Below are 25219 nucleotides of genomic sequence, written 5' to 3' on the forward strand. Positions count from 1 at the left end.
TGCAAGTTTGGCTGGCCTCCTAGATACCCCTCCCACCTCTGCATGAGACCCAGGCCTCCCCTAGGATCCTGGAGCCCTGAACATCCCACTGGGCCTTGGAGCCCAGGCTACCCTCAGTTTCCTGGGATTCCAGATGCCGTATCATACAGAAGCCTCTGCCTGTGCAGTGAAGACACACATTCCACTGGTTTCTTAGCACAGCACTGACCACGTGGCACCCACTGGTGCCGTGAAACCCACGGGATATGACTCAGGACAGGAGCTACATCCAGACCCACATGCCAAAGGGGAATGCTCTGGTTACCTCAGTCCCACCCAAGCTCAGTTTGGGAGCTGAGGACACGAGATTGGGGGATTGCTCACCTGGGACCAGGGCCCGGCTCGCCAACGACCAGGGCAGAGCTCGCGGTTGCAGGACTGGCGGCTCTCGGGCCGGGCGTCGTTGCAGTGCTTGGTGTGTACAGAGCGGGTGGTGTTGTTGTGTAGGGGCTGAATGCAGCGCACGGAGCGTACCTGCATGCCTGTCCGCCCACAGCTGTGGCTGCATGGCTCCCACTCACCTGTGACCCACCTGCCAGGGCAGAGCGGTGCACGGTCAGGCCTCTGCAGCACCTGCAGAACCCGCCTGGCTGAGCTCCACCGCTGCTCCCTGCAGCCCAGGTAGACAGCAAGAACAGAGGGTAGCCTGCTCCCCTCCCTGGTGCACCTTCTCTTATTCTCACTAAGATGCTGGCCATCCAGGCTTGCACAGAGGGGAAACTGAGGCTCAGCTGCCGTAGGTCCTACTGATGATGAGTCCCATGCATTTCACCACTGGGAGACTCTGGTGGAGCTGGTGGCTGTGGAGGGCCCTGGCCTCAAGAGGTTTCCCAGCCTCCTTAGGGTCTGGGCCCTGCTACCTGGCCTCACCTTCTGCTGACGTCATAAATCCTTCTGGGCAGAGTTCAAGAGCACTGTGGATTCCCTCAGCACCCTGTCCTATGTGGCCTCCACCTGCCCATTTACCAACCGTCTTCCCCACTGAGGTCCCTGGGCTCAGAAATGCAGCTGGGCCCAGCCCCAGGGCCTGAGCATCAAAGCCACTATTTAAGAAACATCTAGCACAGGGCCAGGAGGCAAGCCCCGGGCCTCTGAACCTCCATTTCCCCATCTGGGCATCACTGTTTCTTGTCACCTCTAAGATGCACATAACTGTTCAGTCTGGCGGATCTGAAGCTGGGGTGCACCTTCTGCCCTGCAGCATCTTAGATTCCATGAAATGTGGCGAGAGAGACTTCATCAAATGCCTTGGAGGAGCCAGGCCCAGGCCCCACACCTCCAAGCACGGGACCCCTGGTGGCCCCTGGCCTCTCGCCTCTAGTGGGAGCCCGAGCTGGGGGCACTCACACTGGCTGGGAGCACTCCTGCGGGTTGCACGCTCGGCGGATGGCTTTGGGCTTCGAGAGGGCGGCACAGAAGCCGCGGTGCACCATCTTGTGGTCCAGCCTCCGGCGGCAGCCATACTTGGTGAACTGGGACCCTGAAGACAGAGAGCTCGAAGGGGCTTGGTGGGGCGGCACGCTCCACCCATGGGGGCAAGGAGGGGTGGGCTTCACCAGCAGTGCTGGCCTCATTCTCCTGCTCACCCTTGTGATGACGATAAGGGTGGGCAGGGCATCGAGCCTGCGGCTGGCTGGGGGCGGCTTGGTGTGCTCCAGGCGGAGGGGTGGGAGGGCAGGAGAGAGGCCACTTTCTCCCCTAGGCTGCTTCTCCCTCACTGGGCTCCTGGGTCAGAGTGGAGGCCCTATTTCCTCTCTACTGCTAGGGCACCGCTTCTACCTTGACCTCACATGCCCAGCAGGCCTGGTACAAGCCAGGACCGGGTAAGCACTGGGCCCGCAGCCCGCATGCTTCCTCCCACAGGCCCGGAGCAGCTGTGCTCAACCTGGGTGATTTTCTCCAGCAGGGGACATTTGGCCATGTCTGGGACATTTTTGGTTGTCACAACTGGGGGAAGGGGTGCTACTGGCATCTGGTGGGCAAAGGCCAGGGATGCTGCTCGGCACCCTGTGTCCAGTACACAGGACAGTCCCCATGGCGGAGAGTGACAGAGCCCAAAATGTCAGTGATGCCCAGACTGTGAAACCCTGGCCTGCTGGGTAAGACCAAAGAATGCTCGGGGATAAAGCCCGACCTCCTCTGGGTGCCTGGAGGCATCAGGAAGCAGGGGCTGGGAGGCTGACGTGGTGGAAAGGCGGTGGAGGGGCTCAGGCGAGGAGAAGCCTGCGCAGAGGACCCAAGGGGGGACACGGTGTGTCCAGGAAAAGCCCTCAGGGCCAGCGTCGCCAGGACCTTGGGGTGAGGCACAGGGTGGAAATATACTGGGGGAGGCCAATAAGTTGCCCCAACCCTGAAGGCCATGAGGAGAATTTTGTTTTTTATCCTGAGAATAGAGAAAGCTGCTGAAGACTGTGACACCAGGAAGAGACACTGTCTGATGTGTCCCCTCAAAAGGTCACTTTAGAGTGAGAGTGGACACACAAGGGCCAGTCCAGAGGAAGGTGCCAGGACCAGGGGAATGGCCAGGAAGACGGGAAGAGCAGACAGGCCCAGGAGATTCGCGGGAATCACCAGGAGTGGATGTGCTGATGAAATCCAGGCCTGGTGTAGGGCCAGGGGTGCACAGGGGCCCCGGAAGAGGACCCTTCCATCTGCCTGGGCCAGGGAATGACCCCACCTCTTGGTCAGCTCCTTGTCCTCTAGGTGTGGGCTCAGCATGGCATCAAGGGAGGCCTGTCATGGCCACTTGCCTGGCATTGCCCAGCCCCCAGGAGCAGTGAGCACGCAGGACAGATCAGTGCTTCCTGTCCACCTCTGTGTCCTACGTCTGGGGTCCAAGGTGGGTAGGACCCCTCTGTGCTCAGCCCTGCCCCAGAAACATCTGGGAGGCTTTTCCCAGTGAACAGAGGGAGAAGCCTCTGGGGGTGTCATCTGCACTGCCAGAGTCTTGCCTGTGCGATCCTGCCAATGCCATGGCGTGATCCTTCTGAGCCGCCCACACATCAACCTCCCGCCAGGCCAGCCTGTCACCCCCACACTGAAGCAGGCCCACAGATACATACATGGTCCATGCCCCACATGCCCTTTGGCCACCTTTGACCCAATGCCCCAGCACCCACCCTTCCTGCCCACCCGCTGGCCCCTCCAGTGCCGCGAAGCCCTCACACACCCAGGCAAAGGTCCCTGCCGTGGCTCCTCGGTCCCTGCTCACACTGGGCCCCACCCCAGGGAGGTTCCCTACCTTCTCATGGCCACCCTCATGTCACCCAGGTCCCCAACTCTGAGACCCCCTCACCTCCGCCACATGGCTTGGAGCACGGAGACCACTTCTTCAGGGCCCACTCGTAGACCACAGAGTCATCTTCCAGGACATTGTTGTCGTCGACATTGAGTGAGTCCTCATGGATCATGTATTTGTACGTCAGTGAGACCCGGGTGTCTCCCGCCGGGATGACCTGTGCCAGCCCAAGAGGCCTTGATGTGCCTGGCCTGCCTTCCACGCTTCCTCCCCAGCCAGCTTAGGAACGGCAGCCGAGGCCAACTCCAGAGGAGTCTCATCAATCATGGCAGCTACCGTCCATGAAGTCGCCCCTAACACCGCATTCATGAACACAGAACCTTTATCCCAGGGGGCACAGGGAGAGGTTCCTGTGAGCCTCTGTCTCAACATGTTTTTGTTAACTGATCAATATATAACCTGGTTTTATGTGTGAGTCTGTTTATTTTTCTGTTTGTTTTTGTTTTTGAGATGGAGTCTCGCTCTGTCGCCCAGGCTGGAGTGCAGTGGCACAATCTCGGCTCACTGCAACCTCCGCCTCCTGGGTTCAAGCCCTTCTCCTGCCTCAGCCTCCCAAGTAGCTGGGACTACAGGTGCCCACCACCACATCTGGCTAGTTTTTGTATTTTTAGTAGAGATGGGGTTTCACCATGTTGGCCAGGCTGGTCTTGAACTCCTGACCTCGGGTGATACACCTGGCTTGGCCTCCCAAAGTCCTGGGATTATAGGCATGAGCCACTGCACCTGGCCTATTTGTGAGTCTGTTTAAAGACACTTTATTTGATATTGACTGTGATTCATTAACACTGAACTCACAGTCAATAGCACTGCAGCCCATGCCTCAACGAAGCTTATTCAACACATGTATTTTCTTCTTAAGACAACACTACTTCCTGGGCCTAGGAACACTGGACAGCGCTTCAGCAATAGGCTCGGGGTGATTTTAAACAGTGAAATCGGCCGGGCGCGGTGGCTCAAGCCTGTAATCCCAGCACTTTGGGAGGCCGAGACAGGCGGATCACGAGGTCAGGAGATCGAGACCATCCTGGCTAACACGGTGAAACCCCGTCTCTACTAAAAAATACAAAAAACTAGCCGGGCGAGGTGGCGGGCGCCTGTCGTCCCAGCTACTCGGTAGGTGGAGGCAGGAGAATGGCGTGAACCCGGGAGGCGGAGCTTGCAGTGAGCTGAGATCTGAGCCACTGCACTCCAGCCCCGGCCACAGAGCAAGACTCTGTCTCAAAAAAAAAAAAAAAAAAACAGTGAAATCGCCCCCAAAGTAGCACAAAACGTGACATATGTGACACTCAACACGCTGCAGAAAGAATCCCTTTGTGGGATGAGAGCAGAAACAAGCAGACAGCGTGCCGAGTTGCTCCCACCTCCACTGGGAACACGTGTGTCAGGGAACTCACACTTCACCACTCTGTGCATGTCCATTTGGGGCTCACAAATCAATGTTAATGAGCAGGTGAATTTGCAAATACAGAAACCGCGAGTACCAAGGACCAACTGCTCACACACTGATGCAGGCAGGTCACCAAAGGCACTTCCAGGGGGCAAGAAGTCACTGCAGGTGAGGCGGGCAGGGTGGCATGGGGTACACGGGGCACACCTGGCTCACTGCTGTACCTGCTTACAGGTGCACCCACGTGTGGAGCGCTGGGGGCTGGCAGATTAACCCCAATGCCCACTTCAGGGGAGGGGCTCCAGAGCATGAGAGCCTTATTTGTGATGTGTATCTTTTGTTTTTTTTTTGAGACAGAGTCTTGCTCTGTCGCCCAGGCTGGAGTGCGGTGGTGCGATCTCGGCTCACTGCAAGCTCCGCCTCCCAGGTTCACGCCATTCTCCTGCCTCAGCCTCCCGAGTAGCTGGGACTACAGGCGCCCGCCACCATGCCCGGATAATTTTTTGTATTTTTAGTAGAGACGGGGTTACACCATGTTAGCCAGGATGGTCTTGATCTCCTGACCTCGTGATCCGCCTGCCTCAGCCTCCCAAAGTGCTGAGATGACAGGCATGAGCCACCGCGCCCAGCCGATGTGTACCTTTTTTGACAAATAAAATATATCCTTATGCAATTAAAATTAAATTTTAAAAAGTGATCTGACCTTGTCGAAACCATGTAAAAAAAAAAAAGTGATTTGAAAATTCAGCCCCCTTGGTACTTTCCTATAACCAGGAGCTCTGGGGTCCTGTCCTGCTCAGAGATGCACTCCAGTGCAGCCTGGGGCTGGGCATTTAGCTTCCCGGCCCCTGACTGTCACCTCCCGGAGTGTTACCGGCTTCCAACGTAACAGCATACTCGAATGAGCATGCTGATGGCAGCTGTGAATGTCATTCAGATGGTGAAACTGAAACCCTCAAAGTCAGAGTGTGCCCAAAGTCACCTGGGGCCATGTGGGGTCCAGAGCCCCGACTCGTGGACGCATGTCCCTTCCTGGCTCTGATGAAGTCGAAGGCCCTTGGAGCCAAGGGCAGGCCAAAGGGGCCATGCAGAGTGTGACCTGAAGGGTCAGGAGGCTCAGTGTCCCAGGCACCCCCATCCCTCCCCCAGTGGCCACCCGCACCCCTGCCTGGGCCCAGCCCTGCCCGGACTCACCAGAACAGTGATGGTACCGTGGAGGGGGCCCATGGTCTGCAGCGTCTCCCGGCCATCCTCGTCCCTGTACTCCCACTCCACGCCCATGGCAATGAAGGTTTTGGAACTGGCATCCACGTCATTCTCTTCATTTAAGATGAACTTGCCTGTCTCCAGGTTCTTGACGGCTGAGAATGGCAAGACCAAGTCCCCTGTTGTGGTCACCCAAGGGCAGGACCCAGGCCCACTGGTTTGGGCTGGTTGGGGAGTGGTGGGCAGCTGGACCCCTCATCTCTCTGGCTGCCCCTCGCCAGTTTCCTCTGTGCCACGACAGCCCAAAGGGCTCTGGGAGCCCTGCTTGCCCATCACTGCTCCCTTGGGACCAGATTGCCCTCGACTCACAGCCTCTGCCCCCACCAGCCCTGGAGGTGCCGGCTCCCCTTGGAAGCCACTCAGTAGCTGCCAAGGCCACCTACCGACAGCCTATTGGGAGCACTCAGTGGGCACTTAGAGGCCACCCTGGGCAGGATGGCTGGGAGGGGTCTCTACCCGGTGCAGGGCATCTGCTGGACAGGCGAGCACTGGACCCTGCTGGGGTAGGGGCTTCCTGCCATGGTGTGAGCAGATGTCTGGCTGAAGCAGCAGAACCCCCATCAGTGACCATGGCCCAGCCGAGGCCCCAGCAGCTCCCCACAGCTCCAGAAGAGGCCTGGCCCGATTGGGTGACACTCAAGTTATCTAGGAGCAGAGGACCTGGCTAGCCAGGAAGCCCCATGCTTTCTGCAGTGTGGGGGGTGGCTACTGCGGGGCAGCTGGGTGATGTGAGTAGGGCTGCAAACAGGGCACTAGTCAGAGAATCATTCCCTGTCACATCCCCTGTAATTCTGTCAACTCACAAAGCCTCTGCTTGGTGCCACAGGTCCCTGACTTCTCCTTCCACAGAGAGTGGCCTCAGCCCCAGAGGCGGTGGCAGGAAGCAATGTTGGGACAGAAATGTCTTTTTGTTCAGAAACTGACTTTTCTGTTCACTTTCTGCTTCAGGCAAGTGGTACAGGTTTTTGAATTTAGGGTAGCAATCTAAAGTTTCCTCTTAAGATGAGTAAGAGGTCGGGTGCGGTGGCTCACGCCTGTAGTCCCAGCACTTTGGGAGGCCGAGGCAGGTGGATCATGAGGTCAGGAGATCGAGACCATCCTTGCTAACACAGTGAAACCCTGTCTCTAGTAAAAATACAAAAAATTATCCGGGCATGGTGGCGGGCGCCTGTAGTCCCAACTACTCGGAAGGCTGAGGCAGGAGAATAGCGTGAACCCAGGAGGCGGAGCTTGCAGTGAGCCGATATCTGGCCACTACACTCCAGCCTGGGCGACAGAGCAGGACTCCGTCTCAAAAACAAAAACAAAAACAAAAACAAAAAAAGTAAGAAAGAAAAATGAGTATCAAAAGAGAGTGAGACCCTGTCTCTAAATAAAAACAAAATAAAATAAAACAAAAGGGCGTGGTGTGTTTGTCAGGCAGCGTGGGAGCCCCGACCCTGTCCAGCCTCCTGGGGACAGGGATGAATGTGGGGCTCAGACTGGGGAAGGGACTTACCCAGGGGCCCCAGCAGTCCCTGGTATCACTTCTGACCTTGGCCCACGAGTCCCCAGAAGGCAGGGGCCAGGCACCTTCAGGGGAAGGGCGGACAGGCCCTGAGAGCCTCCTGCGTGGCCTGGGAGGGTGCAGTCTCCCAGGCAGTGCTGCTTCGTGGAAAGGGGCACCCAGAGGTGTGAGAACATCCATATTTTCGGGAGATACCAGAATCCCTATTTTAGCTGGAATCTCTTGAATTTAAAATTAAATGAATTGAAAATATAAGTGCACTGTGTGCGCCCACCTGCCAGCTGGCCTTGCTGTGGGGATGGGAGGGCTGCCCAGGACCCTGCTGCCTGCAGACCCTGCCTGCCTTCCCAAGGGCAGGGGGCCTTCCCACCCCAACCATGAGAACAGGTGACAGGGAGTCATCCTGTAGACTGAGGGACACATGTTTTGGATATACATCCTTTCATAGCTGCTGCCAAGTGGAGCCCTCTGATCCCGAACCCTGGCCTCTCCACAAAGGGAGGACCCTGGGAAAGGGCCCAGGTGGGCTAAGCAGAGGGACAGGTTGGGGAGGGGCTGCCCTGGCTCAGGTCACAGCTGTACAACCCAGGACCCTGACCCCTAGCACTCTGCCCATTGATCCCAGAGGAGCCAGGTCTTGAGGACGCTGAGTTGTCCAGCTCTGAGACTCACCCAGATGGTGGCTGGTGGCGTCTACCTCCTGAATGAGCAGGTGCCTGGCTCCCGCAGGGATCTCAAACATCTTGATGTAACCTTTTTTGATGTGGAAAGACACAGCAAACTGAGAAGGGAAAGGGCTGCTCGAATTCACATAATGCAAGGAGGGGCCTCGCTCTTCAAGGCAGTTCCCTTGGGGGCTCTCCCAGGACCCTGGTATTTCTCTGGCTTTGAGCACCCACCTGAGAGGGGCCACCAGGAAAGCTGCTGCCTCTGGGCTAGTCTCTAAGGCCCAACCCCGACATCCTCAGATACTGGCATTCTCCACTCTGACTCCTGTGACCTAGGCCCCCACTCTCCTCTTCTCCACCCACCCTGGCACCCAGCTGGGGCTGTCCCCGACTTAGGATTCTCCCTCCCCATCACTGTCACAGACCTCTCCCCCTCCCCAGAATAGTCATGACCCTGGACAGTCCCAGGATGAGTCAGGCCCGCAGCTGTCCGGGCATGAGCTACTGCAGGCATCCAGGCTCCAGGGCAGAGGGCAGGGACTCACTCACCGTGCTTCTTGGGTGACCGTGTGAACGTGCCCTTGACCACTTTGCAGTGGCTGTTGTCCCCTCCACACACGCCACATTTGTCTTCCTGCTTGCTGGAGCCGATCACACCGTCACAGCCTACCTTCTGTTGGGGGAGGAGGCAGTGAGCCCTTGAGATGTCCGGCTAGTAGAGTCAGGGTCATGCTATGTTGTCCCCAGTCTCGAACACCTGGCCTCAAGAAGTCCTCCTGCCTTGGCCTCCCAAAGCATTGGGATTACAGGCATGAACCACCTCGCCTGGCCTCATCTTTTATTACCTCCCAAATCAGAATGCCTCTGGTCATCAGTTAAATCGACCTTGCCTGCCACCTACAGCATGTCTCGACCTGGCAGTTTCCGTCTGGATCCCTGTATATGTGGCTTATCTTGGGCAGGGGACCCACCAGGGCCCAGGCAGACACTCTCCCTGGCTTGGTGAACATTTATGTTTGGCAAGCGGGAGACGCTGTTTATTTTTAAATTTTTTTTTGAGACAGAATCTCACTCTGTCACCCAAGCTGGAGTGCAGTGGTACAGTCTCAGCTCACTACAACCTCTGCTTCCTGGGTTCAAGCAATTCTTCTGCCTCAGCCTCCTGAGTAGCTGGGATTGCAGGTGCCCACCACCATGCCAGGCTAATTTTTTTGTATTCTTAGTACGACGGGTCAGACTGGTCTCGAACTCCTAACCTCAGGTGATCTGCCCGCCTTGGCCTCCCAAAGTGCTGGGATTACAGGCCTGAGCCACTGCACCCAGCCAAGTGTTGATATTCTTTAATAGACAGAATCCAGTTGGATATTATTTTTTGACCCAGTATTAGATTCTGCATGAATATTTATGTTTTCTAATTATGCAAAATTGAGCAACCTGCTATTACCTGTCAAAATCAACATTAATAAAATATTTAACTTATTCTTTTTTTTTTTTTTGAGATGGAATCTCGCTCTGTCGCCTAAGCTGGAGTCAGTGGCGTGATCTCGGCTCACTGTGGCTTCCACCTCCCAGGTTCAAGTGAGTCTCCTGCCTCAGCCTCCCGAGTAGCTGGAACTACAGGCATGTGCCACCATGCATGGCTAAATTTTTTTGTATTTTTAGTAGAGATGGGGTTTCACCATATTGGTCAGAGTAGTCTCAAACCCCAGATCTCAAATGATCTGCCTGCCTCGGCCTCCCAAAGTGCTGGGATTACAGGCGTGAGCCGCCGCGCCCAGCCCCTATCCTTCTTTAATATCAATGTGAGGAATGAAGTGATAGCCATACCCACTGAGATGGTGGATTACTGATCTTCCCTCCCCGTTAGGTTTGCAACCATGTTCACAGCTGCCATCTAAAGCTACTTGTACTACAACTGTTTCCCATGCTTGCTGCCTGTATTATGTTTTCGTTTTTTAAAACTTCTTATGTCTTGATGTTTTGACATCTTGAAAGTCTTCCTGTCTGGGGAGAGACCTCACCTCCCAGGGCTCCCCAGTTCTAAGGGACAGCAAAGCACTGGGCTGGGGACACACCTTTCATATGCAAACCAGCCAGTCCTCAGTCTATACCCCAAGTACCCCCTTTATCCAGGCCTCACATACCAAACCAAGATTCCTTCACCCTAAGTCATCCCAGGGTCAGGTACCAGACAACTGGGGACCACCCTGGACTCCAGGGCTCACTGGAATGATTCAAACTGGCCATTCCCGAGTTGTTCCCTTTGTACTGCCCTGCCTTCCTGAGGAGGCCTTTCAGCGACATTGGCCTCCCCACGTCCTCACTGGGTCACCTCCATCAGTTAAAATCCCACAGGTACAAAGCAGACACCACCTGTGCTTGTTTTGGAGTATGTGGTGTCACCATCTCTGAGCCAGCTGTATAGCCCAGCCTCCCTGCCAGGCTCTGGCTGATCTGGCTGAACCAGCCTCTCTGCCCTGCTGAAGTCACAGGAGCAAACGTAGAGCAGCCCTCAAGCACTCTCCTGGCTCTAGCTCCCAGCTCCCAGCCCCCAGCCCTCAGCCCCCAGCCCCCAGCCCCCAGCCCCAGCTTCCAGCTCCCAGCTCCCAGCCTCCAGCTCCCAGCCTCCAGCCCCAGCCTCCAGCCTCCAGCTCCCAGCCTCCAGCTCCCAGCTCCCAGTCCCCAGCCCCAGCCTCCAGCTCCCAGCTCCCAGTCCCCAGCCCCAGCCTCCAGCTCCCAGCCTCCAGCCCCAGCCGCTGCACCTGCGCCCACTCCCCTAGAGATGGCTTCCTGCTGACGTTGCTATTTCTCAGGAAGGTCAAGCCAGAGTCAGCCTCCATGACTCCTGCAATCAGTCCTGTCTACACAAGCCCTAAGCAGAGGCTTCCAGTTGTTTGCGGGGGAGCCTGGCAGGGACAAGTCTATGTTCATGTCACTGTCACATGCCGAGGTGACACATGATTGTTTTTCCTGACAGCCTAAGACTGAAGCCAAAGGCATCATAATAAAACAGGGGAGGCATTTCTACAAAGCACCAAACCAGTGACCCTCACAGGGGTCCCCCAGATCCAGCAAGAAGCTGCCCAGTGCCCTACAGGGTGCAAGGACGGGGCCTGCTTCACAAGGATCCCTGTAGGTCACGTGCATTGGAAATCACCTGGGATGCTCCTAAAAATTCATGCTCCCAGGCCGCCACCCTGATCTGTGGAATCAGGATGTCTGAGGTGGAGTCCAAACTCTCCAGGTAAATCCTAGGCATACTCAAGTCTGAGGCTCCCAGCACAGGGAAGAGGTAAACAGACATTTGCTAAGAGCCTGCCCTGGTCCGGGCACTGTTCCTGACATTTTGTGTGCTTCACCTCACGCATCTTCCCTGTAGCCCAAAAAGCGGGAGGTCAGTACCCAGGAAGCTGAGACTTGACACGGTAGCCCCCTGCGCCGGCCTCTGTGTACTCACCCTGCAGTCCCCGCGCACACAGAGGCTGAAGGCGTCCTTGTAGGAGCAGCGTGTCCCGTCGTGCACCATGCGCTTCATGGACACCACCTCCCCAGTCTCCCTGGACTCGCAGTACAGGTGGCATCTCTCCTTGGCTGGAATGGAAGCAGCTGGGGGTCTGCAAGGAGCCCTGATGGCTTCCCCAGGTGTGTGCAAAGGAAGCACCATGCAGGGAGAAATTTCCACGAGGGTCTTAGGACTCACCTGCCCCCACGTGGCCCGCCCTCCAGGGCAGACAGAGAGGGAAAGGGGTGGGTGACAGCAGCCCCGTCCTGTCTCTGTGTCTCCTGAGCCTTTGACTCTGGTGGTTGTGGACTTCGGAAGAGCTTTTCCCAACCAAGCCAGCCAGGCTGTTGGTGCAGCCTGGCTCTCACATCCCGAGGCCCCGCCTGGAGACCCCTGAGGCTGCAAATGACTGTTTGCTGGGTCGCTATCTAAATAACTCTTTCCAGGCCGGGCACGATGGCTCACGCCTGTAGTCCCAGCACTTTGGGAGGCTGAGGTGGGCAGATCACTTGGGGTCAGGAGTTCAAGACCAGCCTGACCAACATGGTGAAACCCTGTCTCTACTAAAAATACAAAAATTAGCTGGGTGTGGTGGCGGGCGCCTGTAATCCCAGATACTTGGGAGGCTGAGGCAGGAGACTCGCTTGAACCCAGGAGGCGGAGCTTGCAGTGAGCCAAGACTGCACCACAACACACTGCACTCCAGCCTCCAGCCTGGGTGACAGAGCAAGACCCCACCTCAAAAAAAAAAAAAAAAAAAAAAAAGTTCAGGAGCAATGGCTCACACCTGTAATCCCAGCACTTTGGGAAGCCGAGGCAGGCAGATCACAAGGTCAGGAGATTGAGACCAACTTGGCTAACACGGTGAAACCCTGTCTCTACTAAAAATACAAAAACAAAAATAGCTGGTCGTGGTGGCGGGTGCCTATTGTCCCAGCTACTCGGAAGGCTGAGGCAGGAGACTTGAGTGAACCTGGGAGGTGGAGCTTGCAGTGAGCCGAGATCGTGCCACTGCACTCCAGCCTGGGCAACAGAGTGAGACTCCGTCTCAAAAAAAAAAAAAAAAGTAAATAAAGAATCCTTTTCAGTCAATCTCTGAAATCCAGAATGAGGCCAGCCTGCCTGGATTCAGACCCAGATCCCCGGAACCCTCCCTTCTCAGCCTTTATCTCAGAGGCAATGAAAACGCTGGGCCCCCAGACTGTAGCCTCCGCCAGAGGGGGACCCCGTCTGCTCTGTCACCTCCAACCCCGCACTGGCCCACATAGGGCAGCAGGTGCTGGGCTAGGGCAATAGCCACGGAGGAGAAACAGGGACTGTATGTTTACAGTCTGTCACAGGAAGGTCCCCAGCTGCCACACAAGCACTGCTATGCCCAAGGCCACCAGACTCCTCAGGTCCCTGAGCAATAAATGCCTTCTAATGCTGAAACCGGTTGAAGTCAACTTTCTGACACTTGCAACTGAGAGTCCTGACTAATAGAGAAGGTCAGAGGTCACCAGATTGCTTGGCAGGGCCAGCCCCGGCCTCAGCCTTGAGCTGACCATGCAGTTCAAGCCTTTTCCACCCCTGGTGGACTGCAGGAGCCCAGCCCCTGCTGAGCCCACAGCCCAGCCACCTCTTCCATGTCCTCAGCTATTCCAGGTGTTCTGGCTGCTCTGGGATTGCAGCCCTGCTAGGAACCTTAATGCCCCACCCGGGAGTGGCCCAGGGCAGGACACCAGTCAGGGTGGGCTCTCTTGCTAGCCCAGGGCGTGGCAGCCTTGCCCCATGCAGAATCACAGGCACAAGCCAAGGCAACCCCCACCTGCCCACCCTAGGGCCTGCCTGCTGAGCCCCACTGCTGTCCCCAGAGGGGCTCACCATCCCGGTGCTCGTGGGGCAGCCAGTGGTGCTGGGCGTCACCGTGCTCGAAGTACAGGTCCCACTGGCGGCACTGCTCCTCACGGAAGTCAGCCAGGGAGTCGGGGCAGTCCTGGCGGCTGCAAAGCTGGAAGTCGTAGGCAAGGCCCGAGCAAGTGCGGCCCCCATTGGCTGGGCTGGAGGAGAAAGCAAAGGCCTTGCTGCTCAGCGCCAATGGAAAGAGGCAGCACCTGGGTGCCACTTGTGAGATCTTTTCAGGGGGGATCCCTAAGTCTCAGGTGTCAGGGGGGCAGGTGTCAGGGGGGATCCCTAAGTCTCAGGTGTCGGGGGGCAGGTGTCAGGGGGGATCCCTAAGTCTCAGGTGTCAGGGGGGCAGGTGTCAGGGGGGATCCCTAAGTCTCAGGTGTCGGGGGGCAGCTCTGCTGAGCAAAGGGACCTTGCTCTGCCACCTCACAGGTATAAGACCTGGGCAGTTCCCCAGCCTGTCGGGCCTCAGAGTGAAGATCTTGAAAGGACAGGGCAGGATGGCCACATCCTCCCTCCTGGGGCTCCTGTGGGGAGGCAGCATCTGCTCACAGCCCCGGTGCCACCCCCTCCCCAGCACTGATGCCTGGGCTTGGAAATGAACAGGAAGCTGTGATTGGGTGTTTAGGTGTGTGTTCCCCACAGGGTGAGAACCCCAGCCGGCAGGAGTTGAGCGAGTCTCCCCTGCAGCTGGCCCTGGGCACTGAGCATGGCACAGAAAGAGGCATGCTGAGGCCCCAGAGTCCCGGTGCTGCTGTTCTTAGCAAGTGTCTGGCACAAGGCAGATGTACCACGGCCGCTGGGTTTTCTCCCTGCAGACAAGGCGGGCTGCATCTCTGTAATGTCTTCGCTTCATTGAGAGCAGCACCGACCCACACACTGCCTCTTGAGGTTCTAAATGCCCAGCAATATCTTCCCAAGTATGGTGTAAAAGCCCCAAGGGTGCTTGAGGAGGGGCCACGGGGCTCCCTGTCTGCTCCTGGCCGGGAGGGCAGCCTGGAGCCTGGGGCAGGAGGATAGCAGGGGTAGGAAAGGGCTCCATGCACACGCATGTTCACAAGTGCTGCTGAGGGAGGCTGATATGGTCTTGACTCCCTTCCCAGAACCAAGACTGATGGCCCTCTCTGGCTCCCCAGGGTCCAGTTCAGGCCTGGCCAGAGCAAGCAGAGCAGCCCAAGGGAACAGGACCCAGGAGCGGCTGCAGAGGCTGGAGCCCAGCAGCCAGGACGCACCCCAGAGGCCTCTGGCCAGCTGGTAACTGGGCCTGGCTGTGCATCTGTGATGCCCGATTCGAAGGCTGGAAATCTGTCTTGTTTGTTTTTCTAATGTGAAATTACAGATTGTCAATATTTTCAGGCAAATCAAAATCTTTAAAATACCAGACAAGCCAAAAGGGAAAGACAGAAGCTCTGTGTGTCTAAGCAGCCGCAGGGCCTGCAGGGTAAGGGCCCGCTGGGCGGGTGGGAGATGGAGTAACGCTGATGTTTGTGGAGGGTTCTCCCTCTACCCCAGCCCCTCCAGGACGCTCCTGGGGTGAGGCCGGGGTGAGCGTTCAGGCAGGAGGAGGCAGGCAGAGGAGGAGGGAGAGGAGGGTGTGGATAAGAAAGTGGCTGTGGGCCGAGGAGGGCGCATGGGCCCAGGAGACATTTACAGGGTGTGTGGGGTGAGGTGGGAGGAATGAGAAGGCGCAGGAGGACAGCACAGGGCATGGGGCCTGCGTGACGGGCGGGGGTGGGGTGTGGCTGGGCACGGGGATGCAGCTGGCATGGGCCGGCTCCACAGGCTGTCCCTGCCCTGGACAGCCAGACACTGATGACAAGTCCCAACCCTGCCCTCACCTGGCTGCAAACAGCTGCCCAGGTGCTAGCATCCGGGGGCCTGAGAGACCACCCCCGTTTACCCCCATTTTCCCCAGCTCGGTCCTGCCTCCTCTCCTCCATGCCCGTGACCAGGAGAGACAGAGTAAACCTGTCTAGAGTGGGCTGCAGGCAGGTGGGCCGCGGGCCCAGTCCGGGGAAAGGGGTAAGAGGCAGAGCTAAGCGTCCCCTGAGCCGTGGCCCCCTCCCAGGTAGGGTGAGGCGGGCGGGGCAGCCTGCCCTGCACCTCTCCAGAACTGGTGAGCAGCCACAGGGCCCTCTAGGACAGGGCTGGCTGGAGAGGGTCTCCTGGACCCTCAGCTGCCACTCAGGAAGGCCAGGGGAATGTGGGGCCAACTCACTGTGGGTTGTCGCACTGGCGGGTCCTGAACTTCACGCCCGTGCCACAGGTACGCGAGCAGGAGCCAAACGGACTCCAAGCGCCCCAGTTGCCATCCCGTTTGAGGATGTCAGGCGTCAGCCAGATGCAGTGTCCTTTAAAGCAATGCTGAAAGACAGGAAGCCAGTCCCTCCACTCACCCTCACACCAGGCCGTGGGGACACTCCAGCACTCCACAGCCTGCAGTGCCTGGGACACGTCCTGGCCTGGCTCCAGGGCACAGGGGGAGCTCACCCTCCTTGCCCCTAGATGCTCAGAGCCCCTGGAAGACAGGCCTCATCCGCCAGAGGCAATAAGAGGCACAGTGAGGGGCCGGCCTGCCCTGCCTCCCACTTGCTGACCCACCCTCCTGCCTTCCAGCAGCTCTGTGTCCCCTCAGCCGGAACTGGCACCATACTACGTCACCAGGATAGATGCCTCCTGGGTGCCCACACACAGCCCGTTTATAAAGATACCACTGGCGTATCAGGCCAGTGACTGCAAGACATCCAAGGTTTATTTAAGTAAAAAAGGCAATTTAGAGGAAATACTATGGAAAAGAGGGACAAGTAATAGCCGACATGGTAAAAAACAGGAATAAAGTACAACGCTGGTAAAAACCAGGAATAAAGTACAACGCTGGCATGTAGGAAAAACAATTTCACAACTTAATCTGATCACAGTGCTCCCATTCCTCTAGGTCAAGGGGGAGGAAACGTCTCTAGTTTAGGGGACCCGCTTTAAGAAGAAGATTGCAAAATTAAAGAATTAAATTAGGTGCAAAATGGATTATTGACTTGAAATGAGAAAATACATCATACAAAAACGTTTTAAAACTGACAATGACCACAACCAACCAAAAAACAGAGAACAATGATGGAACTTTTCCTTCACTTCTGACTCTGTACTGTTGTTGTTTTTTTTTTTTTGTGATGGAGTCTCGCTCTGTCACCCAGACTGGAGTACAATGATGATCTCGGCTCACTGCAAGCTCCACCTCCCGGGTTCAAGCAATTCTCCTGCCTCAGCCTCCTGAGTAGCTGGGATTACAGGTGCCGCCACCACGCCCAGCAAATTTTTGCATTTTTTTTTTTTTTTTAGTAGACATAGAGTTTTGCCATGTTGGCCAGGCTGGTCTCAAACTCCTGACCTCAGGGGCTCCACTCGTGTTGGCCTCCCAAAGTGCTGGGATTACAGGTGTGAGCCACCGTGCCCGGCTGACTGCATACTCTTTAACCCTTCTTTGTATAACCTAATTTTGTAGCACTGTTTCCACAAAGAGAACAGAAAGAGAACGCAGCCATTCCTTAGCAAACTCTTCTCAGCAAACCATTCCTCAGTAAATTCTTTCTGTAAAAGGGCCAGAGAGTAACTATTGTAGACTTTGCAGGCTATATAATCTCTGTTGCAATTAATCAATTCTGCCATCAGAGTTTGAAAGCAGCTATAGACAACCTGTAAATGAATGGACATGGCTGTGTTCCAATAAAACTTTATTTATAAAAAGAGGCAGCAAATAGAAACTTTGAATGGAAGTGTAAGGAGGCTGGTGAGCCCTCTCCCCAGTAACCGATGAAAATTACTTTATAAAAAGCAACAATTTAAAGTCTTTGGAAATTGTCCTAAGGTCTATACAATAAATAAAGAAGCATTTTTTTTTTCAAGAAAATCTATTAAATCTTGGTAAGAAAAGCAAAAGTCTATGGCATTCGAGCCACAAGCCTCCCCCATTCCTTCCCTAGCTCAGTCTGACGAGGCTTTACTGCCAGGAAGACGGGGCTCCCTCTACTCCAAGCTCCCAGTCTGAGGCTACAGTTTCATACTGAGAAAGTCAGGCCACTGGCGTCATCCCTCCCAACTCTGTTGCAGAGTCTATTTCCAGTGGGATGGCCAAAAGGCCTGGGGCCCCCTTCCCCTACCCAGGCCCCACTCATAGGGCAGAAGCTCTGCTCCAGGTACACCAGGCCAAGAATTGTGGACCTGATAGCCCCCTCCCCAGATTGCTTGTAGGGCAGAGGTTCCATGTTGAAAGGGGCAAGCCCAGAAGACTAGGGGCTACCATTCCCATCTAGTGAGTAGTTTGTAGGCCAGGAATGTCACTCTGGGAGAAGCAGGCCACTGACCCTGCTCCTAGCTCTGGTGCAGGGGTGCAGGGGTCTGCCCAGATGGAGAGTCAGAACAGAAGGCTTCATAGCTCTCCCTAACGGGACTGACTTGGATCTGAAACAGAGCATGGAGGATGTTCGTGTCTAAGGGCACCGTCAGAAACAACAGGGGTCTTAGCAGTCAGCAATTAAGAGGAGGCCAATGGTCCTAATAGCAACAAACAAAACGTTAAACCAACTACAGGTTGAGTATCCCTTATCTGAAATGCTGGGAACCAGAAGTGTTTGGAACCAGAAGTGTTTTGGATTTCAGATTTTCAGATTAAGGATGCTCAACCTGTAGAAGTTAAACAGACAGAACCAGGGACAAAGACAGCTAAGAGCCCTCCTGAAGCCCTCAGATACTGGCAACACCCTGCTCCTGTGAAAGGTCTAGAATTTAATGAGGTCATATTGTAGAGCAAGTTATACACCCCAGGACATTGTCAAAAACAATACAGCAATCAGTCGCACTAGCAGTTAGTAGCAGCTAGCAGTTAGGGGAAGGCCAACAGTTGGGTGTGATAGCAATAGAGGCAGAATGACCAGAAGCTTAATGGAAAGATCTGGGAAAGAGATAGTCAAAGAGAGCCTGGCTAATGCCACTGTCCCAGGGGGTTAGGAGCAGGGGTGCAGTCAGGGTGACTGTGCATATGACCAAGGCTGTGACCTCTGGGGAGCAGTATCAGTGGCTGCACACTGCAGGGGAAATAAACTTCATTGAAACAGCAGGACCAGGTCACAAAATCCACAAGCAAACAGTAGCAACAAGGCCCAGGGGGATCATTCTCCACAGTTTCTTCAGTGTATTATCTGAAGTTTCCAGTTTTCAAGGAAACATTCTGAGCCATGAAAAGAAACAAGAAAGTGTGACCCATCCACAGGAAATTCAGCAGGTGACAGAAACTACCTCTCAGGAGGCCCAGATGTCCGACTTCACAGATAAGATTGCAAAGCAGCTAAAATAAGTGTGTTTAAAGAATAAAAGGAAATCATGTCTAAAGAACTAAAGGAGAGTACAGGAATGACGTGTCACCAAATGAAGAATCTCAGGAAAGAGATAGAAATTATAAAAAGAACTGAATAGAGCCCACATGCAGTGGCTCACACATGTAATCCCAACACTTTGGGAGGCTGAGGTGGGCAGATCACCTGAGGTCAGGAGTTCTAGACCAGCCTGGCCAACATAGTGAAACCTTGTCTCTATTAAAAATACAAAAATTAGCCGGGCGTGGTGGCACATCCTGTAATCCCAGCTACTCGGGAGGCTGAGATAGGAGAATCTCTTGAACCCGGGAGGTGGAGGTTGCAGTGAGCTGAGATCATGCCACTGCACTCCAGCCTGGGTAACAGAGACTCTGTCTCAAACAAAAAAAAAAAAAAAAAAAGAGGAGGAGGAGGAAGAAGGAGAAGGAGAAGGAGAAGGAGAAGAAGAAGAAGAAGAAGAAGAAGAAGAAGAAGAAGAAGAAGAAGAAGAAGAAGAAGAAGAAGAAGAAGAAGAAGAAGAAGAAGAAGAAGAAGAAGAACTAAGTAGAAATTCTGGAGGTGAATAGTACAAAAACTTAAAAAATAAATTAATTAGCTCACTGAATGGTAGATTTGAGCTGGCACTGATGCAGTCACTGAACTTGAATACAGATTAATCAAAACCATGCAATCTAAAGAGCAGAGAGAAAAAGAATGAAGAAAAATGAACAAAGCCTCTGAGGAACATGGAAGCCATTAAGTACAATAAAAAATGCATAGTAGAAGTACCAGAAGGAGAAGACACAGAGAAATAAGCAGAAAATATTTTTTTAAAAAGGCTCAAAACATCCAAAATGTGATGAAAAACATTAACTTACACATCTAAGAAATGCAATTAAATTCAAGTGGGGTAAATGCAAAGAGGTCCACACCTAGACACACCATAGTTAAAATGTTGAAATTAGACAAAGATGAAGAGAAAATACTGAACATTGAACGGTTCACGATATACAGGGAAATCACGATAAAATTAACAACTCACTTTTAATCAGAAATAATGAAGGCCAGAGGCAGTAGTGTCAACCAAGAAGGTTTAATTCAGCAAAACTATCTCTCATAAATAAAAGTGAAATAAAGATATTCCTGGATAAACAAAAACTGAAAGAATTCATTGCTAGCAGACCTGCCATGTAAGAATGCTGAAGGAAGTTCTTCTGGCTGAAAGCAAGTAACACCAGAAAATAATTCAAATCCCCATGGAAACCAAAAAAAGCACTGGAAATGGACAAACTTCTACAAAGATACAAACTACCAAAGCTGAATTAAGAAGGTATAGAAAATCTGAACAGACCTAAACAAGAGATTGAATGAGTAATATAAAAACTCCACAAACAAATGTCCAGGCTCAGATGGCTTCACCAGTGAATTCTACCAATTATTGTAAAGAAATCTAAACATTTTTAAAAAATTAATACCAATCCTTCAGAAGCTCTTCCAAAAAACATAAAAGGATTCCCAACACATTCCGAGGCTAGTATTACCCTGATAACAAAATCAGACAGACATCACGCAAAAAAGAAAACTACAGATCAATATCTCTTATGAGTATAAACATAAAAATTCTTAACAAAATATCAGCAAACAGAATCTAAGAGCGTATTTCAATATGGATGTCTTCCTTTCCAATACAGATGTCTTTTATTTCCTTTTCTTGCCTACTTGTCCTGGCTAGAACATCCACGACAATGCTGAATAGAAGTAGCATGACCAAACATCTGTGTCTTGTTAATGATCATAGGGGGCTACGGTTTGAGCGTTGGTTTGTGTCCCCTCCAAAATTAGAAACTTGATTCCTACTGAGACAGTTTTAAGAGGTGGAGCCTTAAGGAGATCATTAGGCCATGAAGGTTCCATCATCCTGGATGGGATTAGTAGCCTTATAAAAGGCCAGAGGTAGCTAGCTAGGCCCCTTTTTGCCCTTTAGTCTCTTCTGACGTGAGGACAAATAGCCATTAAGCACTTGAAAAGCTTTGGAACAGATTTGTGTGTGTGTGTGTGACAATGAGCTCAGCAACACAAAGGAATGCAGTGCTGTTGCACACTACAACAGGGATGAGCCCTGGGAACATTATGCCAAGTGAAAGAGGCCAGGTGCAAAATGTCACATGTTGTATGATTTCATCGATATGAAATGTCCAGAATTAGAAAATCTATAAAGACAGCAAGAGGATGAGTGGCTATCTGGAGCTGGCCGAGAGTAGGATGGATTGGGGTGACTACTAAGGGGTTTGGAACTTTTCAGAGTGACAAAAATGTTCCAACATTTGCTTGGCGCGATGACTGTAAAACTCTATGAATACACTGAAAATCACTGAATTGTACACTCTGTTTTATTTATTTATTTTTGAGACGAAGTTTCGCTCTTGCTGCCTAAGCTGGAGTGCAGTGGCGCGATCTCGGCTCACTGCAACCTCCGCTTCCCGGGTTCAAGCGATTCTCCTGCCTCAGCCTCCTGAGTAGCTGGGATTAGAGGTGCCCACCACCACGCCCGGCTAATTTTTTTTGTATTTTTAGTAGGGATAGGGTTTCACCATATTGGCCAGGCTGGTCTCGAACTCCTGACCTCAGGTCATCCACCTGCCTCAACCCTCCCAAAGTGTTGGGATTACAGGCGTGAGCCACTGCACCCGGCCTGCATACTTTAAAAAGTGAATTTAAATATAGATCTCACCTTATTAAAACTGTTAGAGAAAAAAACCAATATCAACCAAACAGGCAGCAGATGGAGTTGGCCAACACTTGCCCTGGCATATTGAGGGAAATTCTTTCTTTTTTTTAAAAAAAAGATCAATACTTTAAAGAAGTTATGGGTGATGACATCTGAACATTTAGGATGATCAGATTTGGAGGAGGTGCTCTCTGGTTTCCATCCTTGATGTGAATTTCAGGGCATTTCAAGTTTTCTCTGTGGGAGCTGGCCTTTAAGACACTCTTTGGATGAGCAATGCTCGGTAACAGTTGCTGTGGATGCCTCACTGTAGTGGCAGCATTCGCAGCTTCCTCGCGTCTTTGATGTTGTCAGCATTCCATGTCAAATCAGAAAGATGTCTGAACCATTTTCCTGTGTGTTCATCAGATTCCCTCCTCTTCATTAATGAGGCTGTCAAATGCTCCAAGAGCCTGTTAACTTCTTTGATATGTGTCTCTTCCTCCTAATGAGTGACTGCTTTTGGTTTGATATAAAACCTTTCTTTTTTTGGTGACAATGAGCTTTTGGAAGCCAGAGTTATTTTTTTTTCCTTGCTTATTTTCTACTACTTTAGTTTCACATTCCATTAATTTTTATCTGAATTTTCTTTCCTTTCTAATAAATAAATTTGAAAATGATAAAAGGTATATTTTATACATATATCCAAATCAGAGTCTGTCATTTCTTCCTTATTTTATGGAAACATTCCCAAGCCACTTTCCAAATGGAAGTGAAAACAGTGCATTCAGACGTAATCAACAGTTTTGCATTGTGTTTTCATTGAGGTTTCTCTTCTGTCTTTGAAATTTTTTAGAGCCCTTCATTTATTGTCATCCATATGTTGTGAGGCTAGGCCAACTTTTATTTATTTATGTTTTAATTATTGTATTTATTTTTTTTGAGACAGAGTCTCACTCTGTCGTCCAGCCTGGAGTGCATTGGCATGATCTTGACTCACTGCAACCTCCACCTCCTGGGTTCAAGTGATTCTCCTGCCTCAGCCTCCCCAGTAGCTGGGACTACAGGCATGCGCCACCACGTGCAGCTAATTTTTGTATTTTTAGTAGAGATGGGGTTTCACCATGTTGGCCAGGCTGATCTCGAACTCCTGACCTCAAGTGATCCACCCACCTTGGCCTCCCAAAGTGCCGGATTACAGGTGTGAGCCACCACACATGACCTAGGCTAGCTTTTAGACAAGCAGACCATCCTGTTACACTTGGCCTTTCTAAAGAAATATCCATGTTGGATCTGTGTTTAAAGTACTCCATCTATAAAACAAACCTAAAATGAAAACAAAATGCTGCTCATATAGAAGTAGTCATAACCTCAGGTACCGTTGAGGCACCTTTTTCTCCAAAGATCTGAGGAAACGGCCAGCACACAGCCCATATTCTGCAATGACCCTGGGTGAGTTGGCACAGCGGTGTGGCAAGTATTTCTGGAAGCTACTGTTACACCTGGACAGACACAATAATTTAACTCTACTTGTAAGAGACAGAATCGTGGCAATAAGCCAAAAAAATGCCCTCAATCCATTTTCTCTGTAGTCAAAGCAGCAAAATGCCCGAGGCCGTTCTAATGCCACCCACGGGAGAAGAGGTACATCAGTGAGAAGCAGGAATGAAGACAGAAGTGCTCTTAATCAAATATGGTTAAAATATCTTATTTTTGCAAAATTTACAAAACCATATGACCACGTGAACACATGGCTTGGCCTCTCCCCGGGCCTTGGAAGGGGGTCAGGTGAGCCAGGGGCCCTGAAGCCTAAGCATCATGAGCTTCATGGGAAATCGACTTCTGCTTCCTCCTCAAAGCCCCTCCATGGCTCCCCTCTTGCAGCAGGACCAAGCCTTGTGGCTGGCATCAAAGACTCGGTACGACTGGCCTCTACTTACCCCTCAGGGTCGCCTGCCCCAGCACATCAGCACTGCAGTGCTGACTGCTCTGAACAGACCCCACTCTCTTCCCTCCCTGCCCTGTGCACACCTCCATCTCCTCAACGCACACCTGGTGCAGTAGACCCCGTGCTGTGCCACCCAGATCCCTCTTCAGGACCAAGTCATTGATTCCTCAAACTGTGGAGCATGTGGGCTGCTCATGGCTCACAGCTGAGTTCTTTCCCAGGAACAGCCCCCAGACCAAAGTCATGTCCCTTTCCTGGGGACAGCCAAAGCCAGTGACCGGTCAGGGTTGGGGTTCAAACGTTGCTTCAGTTGGGCCAACTCTGAAAGGCTCCAGAGCTGCATGTGGTGCTGGCCGAGCCCTCTGCTGAAGTTGCATCCCTGTGCAGTGCCTCAGTCTCCCCACAGCGCTGGTCCTGAGAGTGCGCCCTGGAACTTCTACCATCAGGTCTCTGTGTCTGAGGTCGTTTCTGGGGACCCGTACTCCTGTGTCCACGCCTGAGCTGCTCTCCTCCTGTGCTTCCTTCCTGGTCCTCCTCGCTTGGGCAAGCCCTGCCCAGCACCCGACTTTGCCCACATCTTCCCTTCCTTCCTAGCAAAGGCCCCTCACTCTCATGCCTTGCTAAGATCCTCCCAGGCCTGCCTTTGTGGCAGTCTGAGCCACGTGGGGACTGCAGAGGCCACTACTCTGTGCAGGGAGATACTGTGGGCAGGCGGTCAAGGGCTCCTCCCATCAGGCTGGGCCAACAGGAACTGACTGGGGTCAGGCAGCCCTGGCTCCCGGCCACTTGGGGTCCTAACCATCTCCTTCCTGGGCACCGTTACCTCATCTCTTGCCCCAAAGCCTCCCCTCACTCGAGCATGGAGGGGAGGGGAACAATCCAGAGAAATGCTGGCTGGTGTTCCCCTCAGCCAGTGGTGCAGGTGGGGCTTGCAGGCGAGGAGGGGCCCAGGTAAGGCAGTGCCATGGCCTGAGTGTGTGTGTCCCCTCAAATTCATATGGTGAAGCCTTGACCCCCAGTGTGGTGGCCTTTGAGAAGTGTTAGGTAATGGCCCTCATGAGTAGGATTGACATCCTCATGAGAAGAGACGTGAGAGAGATGCCCTCTCTCCCTGCCGTGTGAAGAGATCACGGGAACATGGCAAGCCAGGAAGAGGGTCCTTCCAGAAACCAACCTTGCTGGCACCCAGACCTTGGATTTCCCAGCCTCCAGGACTGCGAAGAACAAGGCTCTGTTGTGTACGTCACCAGCCTGTGGTATTTCTGTTAGAGCAGCCGAAGCTGAGGAAGATGGAGTGGGTGAGCTGTCGTGGCACTGCTGAAGGCTATGGCCGGGGCAGACTCTAAATCACTGGTGGGTGCAGGAACCAGGAGCCAGGAGGATGGAAGGAGCCACACAGTGGTTCCCCTGTCCCAACTGGGCAAGCCAGTGCCTAACCTGGAAATGGAAGCTGGGCATGACCACTCAGGGCAGCCCCCCAGGGTCTGCAGTGTGGGGGACCACCCCTGGGGCAGACCTGGATACAAATGTGTAGAAGGGAACAGGAAGACAAAGCAATGCAGAAAGAGAAAAAGTCACCCTCATTTCCACCACGCAGATGTCATTCCTCTAATAGGCTGGTTGATTTCCTCCTGGACAGCTATGAGCGCTGAAAAGTGTGATGAC

At 53.1% G+C, this 25219-nt stretch overlaps 1 protein-coding gene across 1 annotated transcript in view; it reads right to left on the minus strand.

Annotated features, from left to right (window-relative positions):
• ADAMTS2 (ADAM metallopeptidase with thrombospondin type 1 motif 2) overlaps positions 1 to 25219 on the minus strand; it is a 233584-nt gene that overhangs the window by 14237 nt on the left and 194128 nt on the right. The window contains exons 11-19 of the mRNA XM_033180256.1: positions 15773 to 15918; positions 13531 to 13706; positions 11623 to 11756; positions 8715 to 8838; positions 8170 to 8250; positions 5919 to 6085; positions 3335 to 3494; positions 1387 to 1519; positions 364 to 571 (exon numbers count right to left, since the gene is read on the minus strand). Coding sequence (XP_033036147.1) covers positions 364 to 571; positions 1387 to 1519; positions 3335 to 3494; positions 5919 to 6085; positions 8170 to 8250; positions 8715 to 8838; positions 11623 to 11756; positions 13531 to 13706; positions 15773 to 15918 — 1329 coding nt within the window. The remainder of the gene's footprint in view (positions 1 to 363; positions 572 to 1386; positions 1520 to 3334; positions 3495 to 5918; positions 6086 to 8169; positions 8251 to 8714; positions 8839 to 11622; positions 11757 to 13530; positions 13707 to 15772; positions 15919 to 25219) is intronic.

Source organism: Trachypithecus francoisi, unplaced genomic scaffold (assembly GCF_009764315.1).
Source record: "Trachypithecus francoisi isolate TF-2019V2 unplaced genomic scaffold, Tfra_2.0 Lachesis_group2, whole genome shotgun sequence".
Lineage (NCBI taxonomy): Eukaryota > Metazoa > Chordata > Mammalia > Primates > Cercopithecidae > Trachypithecus > Trachypithecus francoisi.